At 36.3% G+C, this 12,945-nt stretch overlaps 1 protein-coding gene across 1 annotated transcript; it reads right to left on the reverse strand.

Moving 5' to 3' along the window:
• Positions 1–64: 64 nt before the first annotated feature.
• LOC103033022 (interleukin-17 receptor B) lies at positions 65–11,506 on the reverse strand. Its single transcript, XM_022670807.2, has 12 exons — positions 11,396–11,506; positions 11,283–11,307; positions 8,671–8,808; positions 7,753–7,889; positions 5,965–6,091; positions 5,826–5,873; positions 5,590–5,723; positions 5,347–5,415; positions 4,177–4,240; positions 3,602–3,700; positions 2,532–2,843; positions 65–1,546 (listed from the first exon to the last, which is right to left on the reverse strand). The coding sequence occupies exons 1-12, from the start codon at positions 11,468–11,470 to the stop codon at positions 1,122–1,124; spliced, it is 1,653 nt and encodes a 550-aa protein (XP_022526528.2). The 5' UTR covers positions 11,471–11,506; the 3' UTR covers positions 65–1,121.
• Between the last annotated feature and the right edge of the window lie 1,439 nt (positions 11,507–12,945).

Here is a 12,945-nt window from a genome sequence, read left to right on the forward strand (position 1 = left end):
ACAAACCAGCTCATGTGGATTTTATATAATGTTATTCACACTTAGCTAGCTAGCTTTCAGCACCGCTAGCTGCGTTAGATCCTAAGCCAAGTCTGTATATCGAAATAGCCAATAGACAGCTGCTAGGAACATAAACGTTTACCGTTTCTGCCCGATGTAGTAATCAGATATTACACGTCTGCTCCTCCACTCTTCACTTTAACATGTGTAGCATGACTGCATTAGCCAGCGTGGTCCAGCTCACTTTAGCTAAGCTTGCTAACTTAGTGGCAACACCTGTTTTGTTATCGCAGCTAAACCCTGACCACTGATCACCCTAAATGAGAAAATAAATGGGCTTAATAAGAATGTAAATTGGGCTAAGTCCCTAATGTTTAAAATGCATGTCTCCACCTCTGTTGTAATATTATTAATTTATTATTATTAATATAATTAATTAATTAATATCATTTTTTACAATATAACCCAGCCCTATTTTGATGCTTTAAGTGTTTTTCATGGTGATGCTTGCATAATTGTACATAACGTCTGATCATGATATACCACATTTGAGTATGTCATTGCTTACTTTTTTCCAACTTTATTTCAAAGTGACATTAAACCCAACTTTCACAAGTGAGAATTACTACCTATTAGTGCAGCAATATAAATGTTTTAAATGAAAACAGATAAGGTAAATGCAGTAGCTATTTTTTTCAAAATTATTAAAGTATTATAAAGTGTCCATCAAATAACGCAAAACAGCGCCATGTCGCAAAACCACATTATGAAGCTTTTTTTTTTTTTGCGAAGATTACTTCATTATCACTTATATAAACCAAGTTTATGCAAAGTGACTACGCCAATACATTTTATTGTAGCCTACTTTATATATTTGCATGAATAATTGATGAAATTACTGTAGAAACGATAGAGACAATGGAAGTAGCTTGATGGAAACTTTTCCATTGTCCCCACGATTATAGTCATATCGCACAGCACTCTCATAAACAACTAACAAATATTCCAGTAATCAGTCTCAGTAAATATACTAAGTGATCAATGTCAAATATGGGGATGGGAAACTCGTTTCAGTGAATGATCCATATCATTGGATTATATTATGCATATGCATCATCATGTCAGGGAATCAGACCTTTACTCGAGACCTGCACTCCACCAGTGAGATGAGCATTCTCACTCTCAGAGTGGTTTATTTGGCTCCTGTCCAGCTGCAGCAGTGCATGCCTCACCTTCTTAGAGTTCAGGATGCAGCGTATCGACCAGATCCTCCAGCTCCGACACTTCTGGCCTTGTCTGGAAGACAGTTTCTGGTGGAGTGTGTTCAGATCTCTCGGCAGACGGAGGGTTTTACAGCCTCTGAGCTGCACTGGCACCGTGCACCTCTCTCCACCCTGGTTCATATGCACCACCCAGAACTTGTGGTGATGTTTTGGTTCATGGGCACTACTGGCAACCAGGTTCAGGGCCAAAAAGTAAAGTTCTTGGGCTGAAGCTGGGACGGTGTAATCCGGCATGCCAGGCACCATATGTGGTTTTTGGTGATCTATGGAGAGACATCGATTTCAGTTAGTTTACTTAAACAATAAGGAGCTAATAAAACAATCAGGATTAATGAATATAATTAATGAATATAGAAACGTTTGCAAATTTATTAAAAAAGAAAAACTGAAATATCACATGGTGATAAGTATTCAGACTCTTTGCTCAGTATTGAGTAGAAGCATCGTTTTGAGCAGTACAGCCAGAGTCTTCTGGGGAATGATGCAATAAGTTTTTAATAGTTCACTTTGTGGAACTTTTTTGCATCTCCCTAATGCATCTCTGGAGCTCAGCCACAGTGATCTTTTGGGTTCTTCTTTACCTCTCTCACCAAGGCTCTTCTCCCATGATTGCTCAGTTTGGCCAGACGGCCAAATCTAAGAAGAGTTCTAGTCATCCCAAACGTCTTCTATTTAAGGAATATGGAGGACACTGTGCTCTTATGAAACTTAAGTGATGCAGAAATCCTTCTTTAAATTTGACCAGATCTGTGTCTTGCCATAACTGCCATAAAGTCTCTGAGCTCCTTGAGCAGTTCCTTCCACCTCAGGATTCTAATTTTCTCTGAGCTGCACTGTGAGCCGTGAGGTCTTATATAGTCAGGTTTGTGCCTTTCCTAATCAGGTCCAATCAGTTTAATCATTAAACACAGCTGGACTCCAATGAAGGAGTAGAACCATCTCAAGGGGAATCAGAAGAAATGGACAGCATATGAGTTTCACAGCAAAGGGTCTGAATACTTAAGAACATGTGATATTTTAGTTTTACTTTTTTAATGAATTTGCCAAAAATAATTTTACATTTCTGTTTTTTTTTCATGCCAAGTTGGGGTGCTGGGAGTACATTAATATGAGAAATAAAATTATTTATTTCTCAAAATTAAAATAACTTATTTGATTTTAGCAAATGGCTGGAAGTGGTCTGAATACTTTCTTTACCCACTGTAAGTAACTGAACGGTAGTGTATAATATTTCCGGTGACACATTACCTGTGTGGATGTGGATGCTGGTGTGAATCTGTTGATGTTGAGGTGATTGTAGGATGATGAGGACCTTGTCGGCCTGATCTGCCTGTGAGTGAAGCCAGCGAAGTGGACCCTGCTCCGCCAGACTGCCCCGTTGCCACATGTCGATGACCACGTTCAGATCTTTATGACTCTGCAGGAAGTCAGCCAGGGTCATTACAGCATGCTGGAAGACACTGTCCACTGCAGGATACACCATGAGCACCCTGACCGGTCCAGTGAAGACTGGGTTCAGCCCACGTTTAGATAAGAGCTTCCTCAGTCCAAAGAGTGCGCCTGGAGGAGAGATTAAAAAAAATGTGAAGTCTGATCCGAAACAATAAACTATTGTATCATATTTTTCGGACTATCAGGCGCACCTAAAATACTGAATTTTTTCTCAGGTATTAAAGGGGACAGTAAAGCCACTCCACTGAAGTACAGCATTATATACAGGGGTTGGAGAATGAAACTGAAACACCTGGTTTTAGAGCACAATAATGTATTGTCCCGACGGACAGTTCTGGTGGAAACAGGAGAGTTGAGCTGCACATTAAATTCGGCCGTGATTTGATCAGCCGTGGTTTTATGTTTTTTGGATACAATCCGGGTTAGCACCCGAACATCCCTTTCAGACAGCTTCCTCTTGCGTCCACAGTTAATCCTGTTGGATGTGGTTGGTCCTTCTTGGTGGTATGCTGCCATTACCCTGGATACCCTGGCTCTTGATACATCACAAAGACTTGCTGTCTCGGTCACAGATACGCCAGTAACAATATAATTTCCATTTATGGACATGACAATGGTGCAAATATAAAAAAACTGGCACATTTAGGCACATTATATTTGTCCATTGACTTGCATGAAAATCTGATCACATTTCACAACAAATGTACCTTAAAAGTCTAAGAGTTAACATACTCTTTCTTGCCACTGTACATAAATGATGTGAGAAAGTGACCATTGTTGCTACAACCAAAACTATGGCAGGGCTTTTTGCTGTTTAAGGAAATATTGAAAGCATTAAGATTTCATTCAGGTATTTTAATACTTACATAAACAGATAAGCATCAAAATGAGAGCTACTGCACATCCTGTACAAATCAGCGCAAATGGATTTTCATCTTCTATAGGCGGTAATTCTGGTTTTTCGTCTGAAAAAAATATTTTAATATAGAAAATAATTTACAAACATTAATTAAATTCCTGAATGTGCAAAGAGAGAAACTGACTAGAAAACATATATACATGATATTTAAAAAAAAACGTATACTGTTTATACTGTACACGTTTAATTACAGATGGACAATCTACATATCGTCGCTGTCCTATGGAAAACACTTATCTGCATTTTTGTCGGTTTTTAGTTTACTACATAATTTGAACAGACAAACTGTCCCTTACACTGTGCCAAAATTTCTTGATGAACGGACCAATAGAAACTCTTCAAAATGACCTGAAATAAACTCTTTTTACATTGATTTCTATTGAAAGTTTACTAGGTTTTTTCTCTCTCCTGTAAAGTTGCTGTTTTGGAGATAAGTGTTTTCCATTGGACAGCGATGATATGATGTGTCAGTTGTAACAGAGTAAAAGTTGATGAAAAAAGAAGAAAATCAGGGATACTCACAGCATTTTACATCACGTTCCTCCCAAGAACAAACACGGCCACATTTTTTTAGATGTGGTTTTATCTGTAAAGAAATAAGATTCTATTAGAATGCATCACAGATTTTGTGTAAAGTGCCTAATCATATTAAACCAACTGCCCCAAACTCCTCAGTGTGGTCCACAGTTGTAAATAAACAGTGAGTTACAATCAAAAAACTTTTTGCTGAATTCTTTCCTCATTTGAAGTGACCTGTTATGGTAATGTTTTTGGACAGTATATTTTTCCAAAAAATAGGTGCATAAATTTATAACTGCTTGGATGAAGGCTGAAGGGTTCTTACTCTCTCGACTGGCTTTTCTCTCTTTCTTTCTTTCTCTCTCTCACCCTCTCTCTGGGTTGTGAATGTGTTGACTCGTTGAGGTGCTTTTATTTTTTTCTTATATATATATATATTCATTTTTGTTCCTTTTATATATATCTGTAATGCTGAAACTATTTCTCCAGTAAATATATTTAATATTTAATATATTTTAAATTCTAAGCTCTGACCCATCTTTTCATGTTCTGGGATTTCTCACATCCGAGGTTTATGTAAGTCATGCTGTGGTAAATTACCCTACATTACATTACTGACGTGTTAAGGCAATTTTATGATATAATTATTTAATGACAGCACACAGAGCTGAAATTTTAAAAATGTTCGTGGGCGAGTAACACATAAGTAACACAATAGTTACTTTTACTGGTAACTAGTTACTTTTATAGCGGAGTAACTCAGTTAGTAACTCAGTTACTTTTTTGAAGAAATAACGAGTAACTATAACTAGTTATAACGTGCCCAACACTGATTAACTGCCATTTTTATTCCCAGGTAAAAAGCTGGATGAAATAGTTGCTGAAATGATTTTAGATTATCTTTTAAATTAGTTGTATTGACAATGCCAACATTTTTTCCTATTTATTCCTATTTTTAAAAAGTTGACATACTGGCTTCCCACCCTTGAGCTGTAGAATGCTTTGACTTTCTCTTCCAAAAGTTTAGGCAGGAATTTTACAGTAAGAATTATAAAAAAAATAATATTTACACAATTATTTGTGTTTTTTAAACAAATTTACACAATTGCCAGTGTATAATTTCCATTTATGGACATGACAATGGTGAAAATATAATAAACTGTATACACAAACCAATACTGTAAGGTTTTCACAGGGTCCAGGATAGGGAAATTTCTTGATGATAGTTCTGATCTTTCCACTCTATAATGCAAAACAGAAACATCAAAGTGTCATAGCTTATCTTAAAGGAAAATGCAAAAAAGAAAGTGCAACAGAACAACGTGGCCAGGGCTGACTTCAATAACTGAGCACAAAAACACGATAAAGCTACATAACCAAAACAAAACCTTTCCAAAAAAATGAAGGGCAACATACTGTTTTCTCTATGGTGTGGTTTAATTTTTCATCTTCTCTGATCAGCAGGATTTCATACTCCAGAGAACCAGCCTGAGATTCGAAGGTGACCTCTATTTCATCCCCCTTATGCACTGCTATGATTTTCAATGGTTCTGACAACATAAACATCATGGTTAATGCATGCCACATCACAAAATAACTGATCTTAAAGTAATAAGAAGTGGTGAAGTTTATGTGAAGTATATGTGTTTTACTTTCTTCTGAGCATATCGAATGAGTGCTCATCTGTTTATTTTCACATCCTATAAAAAAATAAAAATATATTTAAATATGTTAACATCATCTGAACTGAAAAAGAACGTGATTTACAACGTTTACGAAGCTAAAACTAACCAGGTGCTGCAACTTCTTTGCTTTTTGATTGTGTGTTTGAGGGACCTGCAGGTAAATTGTTGACAACGGCTTTGTAGACTCCCTCTGGTTCAATATGGACATCTGTGCTAGTAAAACTGAACCTAAGCTGCAAAAAGAAAAAGAAGATAAGGTAGAAAATACATTTACATTAAGGAAGGGCACAGACATGAGGTTTGTGAGTTGATACCTATATCTGATGTTTTTCATGAATGTATTTGCTAATGCTGATATACAGTGTTATTATTGTAGTTAGTTCTGTGTTTATTGTTGGTGATACTGCCGATAACCATTGTGTCGTCAGCAAACTTGATGATGGTGTGGTGTTTATCGTTGGTGATGTTGCCGATGACTGTTGTTGTCAGCAAACTTAATGATGGTATGATGCTCGTGCGGCATTTAGTTGGTGCTGTGTTCATCATTGGTAATGTTTCTAATGACTGTAGTGTCATCAGCAACCTTGATGATATTGCTGATGATTGTTGTGTCATCAGCAAGCTTGATGATGATATGGTGTTGGTCCAGTGTTCAGTTGGTGCTGTGTTCATCGTTGGCAATGTTGCAGATGACTGTTGTGTTGGTGTAGTGTTTCATTTGTCCTGTGTTCATTGATGAAGATGTTGCCGATTTCTGTTGTGTTTTCAGCAAACTTGATAATGGTATGGTGTTGTGCTGTGTTTAGTTGGTGCTGTGGTCATTGTTCTTGATGTTACCGATGAAGATTGTGTCATCGGCATGATGGTATGGTGTTGGTGCATTGTTTAGTTGGAGCTGTGTTCATCGTTGGCAATGTTGCCGACGAACATTGTGTTATCAGTAAAATTGATGATGTTATAGTGTCGGTGCAGTGTTTAGTTGGTGGTGTGTTCATCGTTGGTAATGTTACCGATGAACATTGTGTTCTCAGCAAACTTGATAATGACATGGTGTTGGAGCGGTATTTAGTTGATCCTGTGTTCATCATTGGTGATGTTGCTGATGAATAGTGTCATCAGCAAGCTTGATGATGGTATGGTGTTGGTGCGGTGTTCAGTTGGTGATGTTGCCAATGACTGCTGTGTTGTCAGCATACTTGATGATGAGATGGTGTTGGTGTGGCGTTTGGTTGGTCCTGTGTTCATCGATGAAGATGTTGCTGATGATTGCTGTGTTGTCAGCATATTTGATGATGATATGGTGTTGGTGCGGTGTTTGGTTGGTCCTGTGTTCATCGTTGGTAATGTTGCCGATGACTGTTGTGCTGTCAGCCAACTTGATGATGGTATTGTGTTGGTGCGGAGTTTAGTTGGCGATGACTGTAGTGCTGTTAACAAGCTTGATAATATTGCTGATGAATATCAGCAAACGTGAAAAGCAGGCAGGAACAGAGGTCTGTCCTTGGGAGGCATTGAAGATGTCTCACATGCTTTTAGGACCATCTGGGCCAGCTGCTTTCCATTTTAGCGGTGGTCTCAAATCGGGATTATTTTTAGCATTCCAACATTTTTCTGGGCTTAACTATTTTTCTGATGACACATATTAACATTTATAAAATGAATGCATCATAATGTATTTCAATGCAGTTATCTGCCAAACTTGATTTTATTCCAATATTAATCCTGCATTGCTAATTAAACTGGTACACTGGTAATTGGTGCAGCACTAAAATATCTATATATTTTTTTATATAAATATTCTATACCATTATCATGTTTTGGGTGATTCTCTGGGAATATTTCTTTCACTGAGAAAAAGCTGTAGAATGAAAACACAAACTCCTTGAAGGCTCACCTCTTCCAAACCTGTGTAGTTGCACTGATTTGAAGTGAATGCTGGTTGGTAGTCACACCTGTACTTCACTGTACTTGATGATGTATGGGAACGTATACTGACTTCTATCCATGTGCCAGTAATACTGTGTATACTACCTGAAAAAAAGAGAATCACTTTTATGTCTTCCTGTTTAATTTCCGTCGTGCATACATACAACAGTTCATTTTCCCTTTAACCTGACTGCAAACATTACGAGTATTATAAAATGATCTATGTGATGCATTAACTCTTTAATGCTTTCTGCATGGCACTGTCCTAGATGGAAGATGGTCCTTTTCAGAAGCTGATGCACAAGAAAGCCTGCAAACAGTTTAAAGCTACCCTCTGAGTATTACACTGAACATGTGGACTGAAATTCTCTGGTCGACCATGGGGAGGACTGTTCTGAGTGGAACCAATCCTGGAAAACTGATGTACAATATTGGATTTTAAGGTGTTTCGGGTCTTCTTTTACCTAGGTCATCTTTGTTGAAAGCAACCATTCTGTTTCTCACATCCTCCGAGAGTTTGTTTGGCATGAGGTGGCATGTTAAATATCTCGCGGCCTCCCATTCTCCATTCACACCTGAGATCTTGTAACACGAACGAGTCACATGACACTAGGGAGTAAAAATGTCTATTTGGGCTCTTTACTTTGGCCACTTAATACTTATGGGTGTCCTAACTTTTGTTGCCAGCAGTTTAGAGATGAATGGTTGTGTGTTGAGTTATTGTAAGGGAACAGCAAATTTACACTGTTTTACTGTTAAACTGTACACTGACTACATCGTATCAAAGTGTTGTGGGGGACAGTGTTTTTCAATCTAGAGAAAAAATGAAAATCGTTTTATATTTAACTTAATTAATTATTAACATAAAAAAAAACTTGGTACTCACCGTCAATATTGATAGACCAGTTTATTTTCAGGGAAAGAGGGTCTAAAGGCCTACTCTGACCAATGAGTTGAAGGTCAAGATCATGTAGTGGAGAAGGGTTGGACTGAACTTCTATCCATGATTCTTTAGGCATCAAGTCTACAAAAACATCACAGGAAAAATAGATTTCATTAAATACATGCATTTCATACACTAAACTATGAACTAAAGTACCTTTGTTCATAGAGTCAAAACCTGGGATAACGTGTTAGTTTTATATCTTTAAATATGCCTGATATTGTTGCCTCGTGTTGCCTCGTGTTGGAAGTCTAATGTTTTTAGAAAACTATGAACTATGAACTATGAACTATATGAACTATTTTAACCCTTGTGTGGTGTTCATATTTTTGTTACTCGTTTACTTTGTTACTTGTATTTAATTCAGCAAAATTAAGCAATTTTACATTAAAATGCTTTACACATGCTTGCTTCACCTAAATTGCAAGCAATATAAACAGCTTACATGGTTAATATTTGCCCTTTACCTTTCTTATGTTACATTTCTTTCAAAAAGTGCTACTCTTTTTTTATTAGTTTTTTAATAAAATGTAAAAGAAAATGAATTAAACTCAAGATATGAGTAGAAAATGTGTTTAGTTTCAAATTTACAAATGAAGCAATGTTTATTAGCCCTTGGCCAAACATACTGTATGTAATATAAATGTGTAGGGGGGGGGGTGTACAGTGTGTGTTTATGGAAAATGTGTTTTGATATATGTTTTTCACAAAAAATGAGCCAATGCCAATGAGTTTGAGTTAGAAAAAATATGTTTTTAGTATCATTTGATGAAAAATGAAAACGGGTCCCACACACCCGAACACCACACAAGGGTTAAGTACAGTTAAGTGTATTTGCAGTGGAATTGGTTTTGACTAGTCTATACTTTCCATATATACCCAGCCGGCCACCAATGTCAACAGACGTTAATTTCAGGTTGTCAGGTCAGAATGTTGGTCATGATGTCAGATGGCGTCTAAAACTGTTACGTGCCTGCAAGTAAACTGTTTTTATTCATAACGATTGAATATTATAAAATTTGTTTTATAGAGTAACACTTTACATAAGGGTATTTGCAAGCCCACAGGACATCTGGCTGTTGAAACAGACATAAACCCATATAAACATTCAGTCATTGTAAATGTTGGTGTCATCTCACGCAATCTTTCAATATATGTCAATATATCTCCAAAACACCCAGGCTTGATTGCAATAGGATGTGTAGCTCCATTCACCCCCTTATATGTTTTAATGACAAAACAGCCCATTTTCCATTTCTTTCTCCTTTGTCTCCTCTAAACAGTCTTTATTATCTCCATTGTCTAATTCCAACAGTTAAAGTGTTATTCTGCTATATCATATGAAGACAAACATTAATGACATTTAGGAATTAAGTCATTGATAGCTATGTTTAAATTGCCATTAAAGTGGACAGTGAGTGAATATACACAGTGTTTAAGAACTCCAGCAGCACTGCTGTGTCCAAACTTTTCATACCAGCACAACACACACTAACCTAAACACTACCTTAAACATGGCGCTTTGGTAGCATTACGCATAGTAAACACATGTGACTGACAACGACCGAGAGAATAAGACACTTAGCAAATAAACATGACAGTAATCGCACAATATTTAAAGCCAGATGTAGATTAGAAAATAACCCTAAACACTAGGAGGGATATCATATTGGATTTCTTGTTTTACAGAGATCTGTTGGAGGAAAGCTTGAGGGAAGTTTTATATTTATAATAAAATCAGAAAAGTACATTTTAAAATTCTGTATAATATCTACCCACATAATTATAATCTCACTAAATTTTTAGATATAGGTCAGAACTATTCATTTTGCTCCCAACATCCAGAAAAACTAAAACATTTTTTTTTTTTTTGAACGTTGTTATTCTGAATATTATTGGATATGGTGTTAAGATTTGTTGCTGCCTTCGACAACTGCTTTTTTTTATTTATTTATTTTTTATTTATTTATTTTTTTCCCTCTCTTCCACAAGCGGGGTAATATTGACTCCTTGGAAAATATAATTTGTAAATCCTGTTGATTGCATTGGAAGAAATGTTTTGTGTGATTGTATATTGTGAAATAAAAAAAAATTATAAAAATGAAAAAATAAAAATGTTATATTTGGTTTTAACTATAATGTCTCTACAGTCAAAATCACTTTGAATATGATGCTCTTTACCAAATTTAAATGTGGTAAAGGTGAATGTATTTCTTGTTGAATTTAATTAATTTATTTATTGAATCTCTTAACTGACTTAGTAACAAAAAAAGCTGTGTCCACTTTAAAGCACATAAAGAAGTTAAATCTGTTGGTTAATGAATGAGAGTGTAAGTGTTTTGTTAAGCTTATTAAAGCTTTTTGGGTGCATGTATTATTTATCTTGAATGTCCTTGTTTGTATTATGTTGTTTTTTTTCGGAAATTAATCATAAATGAATCTAGGCACCAGCACTACTATGCTGTGGAGCAGTGAAACTGTGTTGAGCAGGTGAATGAATGAGCAGGTGTCTCGGGTACTTTAGTATAAAATAGATAATATTTCACATTACTCACCATTGGTCTTGGCACACGTCGCTACCTGTGTAACAGAGAGCCGATAAGAGAAGTGAAAACTTAAATACTCAAACTATAAAAAGACTCAGACTGAGTAAAAGAGTGGAACTTACTATATTGTGAGCAGATGTTTGATGGAGGATGAGTGAGAGTAGCAGCAGGGTCCTGGTGCTCTGTAATAGCTCCATGCTTCAGCAGTGAACGGGTATTAACACTCTTCTAATGATGCCTTATCGCTTTTATATGAACGTGAGCCTGCCCCGCGTGTATGAACCTAATATGGGCGTAAACCACGCCCCTCTTACACGCCCCTCAAATATTCCAACTACACCCACTCTCCCCACACACTGATCTTATCACACACATCTTAGCCAGTGACTATATGTTTATAGTAACATCTGTACATGTGTAGTTTGTATTTTAATACCTGCACATTTAAAAGTATATATTTTTAAAAAGTATATTTTTTACCTACGCGTTATTGTGACTGTGACTGAAAAAATAAATAAATATATATGTATATATATACATATATATATATATATACATTCATACATATATATGTATATATATATATATATATATATATATATATATATATATATATATATATATATATACGTATATATATACGTATATATATATATATATATACGTATATATACGTATATATATATATATATATGTATATATATACATATATACGTATATATATATATATATATATATACGTATATATGTATATATATATATGTATATATACATATATATATATATACATATATACAGTGTTGGGAAGTAACGGATTACATGTAACGACGTTACGTAATCAGATTACAAATTATAAGTAACTGTAATCCGTTACAGTTACTGCTTCAATAAATGGTAGTCAGATTACAGTTACTCTGCTAAAATTAAAGGATTACATTGCGGTACTTTCCTATTTTTGTTCTTCCAACACTGACAAAACGCAAATAACATTTTGCGGTGAATCGCTCTGATATGACAGGGAACTGTCTGCCCCTCCTCCCGTCTCGCTGCACACACACACACAGGGAGGAGGGGCAGACAGCGGCTCCGCACACACAACGAGACGAAATTAATTGACATTTTGGTCAACGAATAAAAACGAGACGAAAATGTTTGGCAGGGACGAAATCCAATCAGAACTGATTTAGTTCTGTGAAAGGTAGTGACCAGTTAGGAAGAGATCCAATCACTGCTACTTTAGCGAAGGTGGAGAGGCGGGACAAGCGGGGTAGTCATCCAATCAGTACCTGTTTTTCCTGCAGTAGCGCTGCGCGCTCAGTTACAAACCCGGGAATTAACCTGTCGATACTTACGGAGCTCGACTGGAAGTTAACTCGACAGTGTTCAGCAAGGAGAGAGAGAGAGGGGCGATATATTTCTCCTTTGACGTCGCAAAAAACAAGATAACGTGTAAACCGTGTGGAGCGACTCCATCTCCGGTAAAAACACCACTAATCTTTCAGCTTCTGCAGAGCAGAGTCCCACAGATCTCCATGCAGAGATCCGCGTTTTAATACTGATGTTATTTCATGAGCTGATGTGTTTAACTCGGCAGTGCACTAAAACACAAAACTGATACAGAACTCACGCATTAAGATCAGATCATCTGTTTAGTCTCACAGTGGGAAAGATA

The sequence above is a fragment of the Astyanax mexicanus genome, chromosome 12 (assembly GCF_023375975.1).
Source record: "Astyanax mexicanus isolate ESR-SI-001 chromosome 12, AstMex3_surface, whole genome shotgun sequence".
Classification (NCBI taxonomy): domain Eukaryota; kingdom Metazoa; phylum Chordata; class Actinopteri; order Characiformes; family Acestrorhamphidae; genus Astyanax; species Astyanax mexicanus.

What these genes read in the sequence shown, in the direction of transcription:
- LOC103033022 (XM_022670807.2), bottom strand. Translation starts at nt 11,470, where the DNA reads ATGGAGCTATTACAGAGCACCAGGACCCTGCTGCTACTCTCACTCATC. An exon ending in ACTACACAGGTTTGGAAGAG is followed by an intron (nt 6,092 to 7,752) that starts GTGAGCCTTCAA and finishes TTCTTTTTGCAG; the next exon opens with CTTAGGTTCAGTTTTACTAG. An exon ending in ACCACACCATAGAGAAAACA is followed by an intron (nt 5,416 to 5,589) that starts GTATGTTGCCCT and finishes TTTGCATTATAG; the next exon opens with AGTGGAAAGATCAGAACTAT.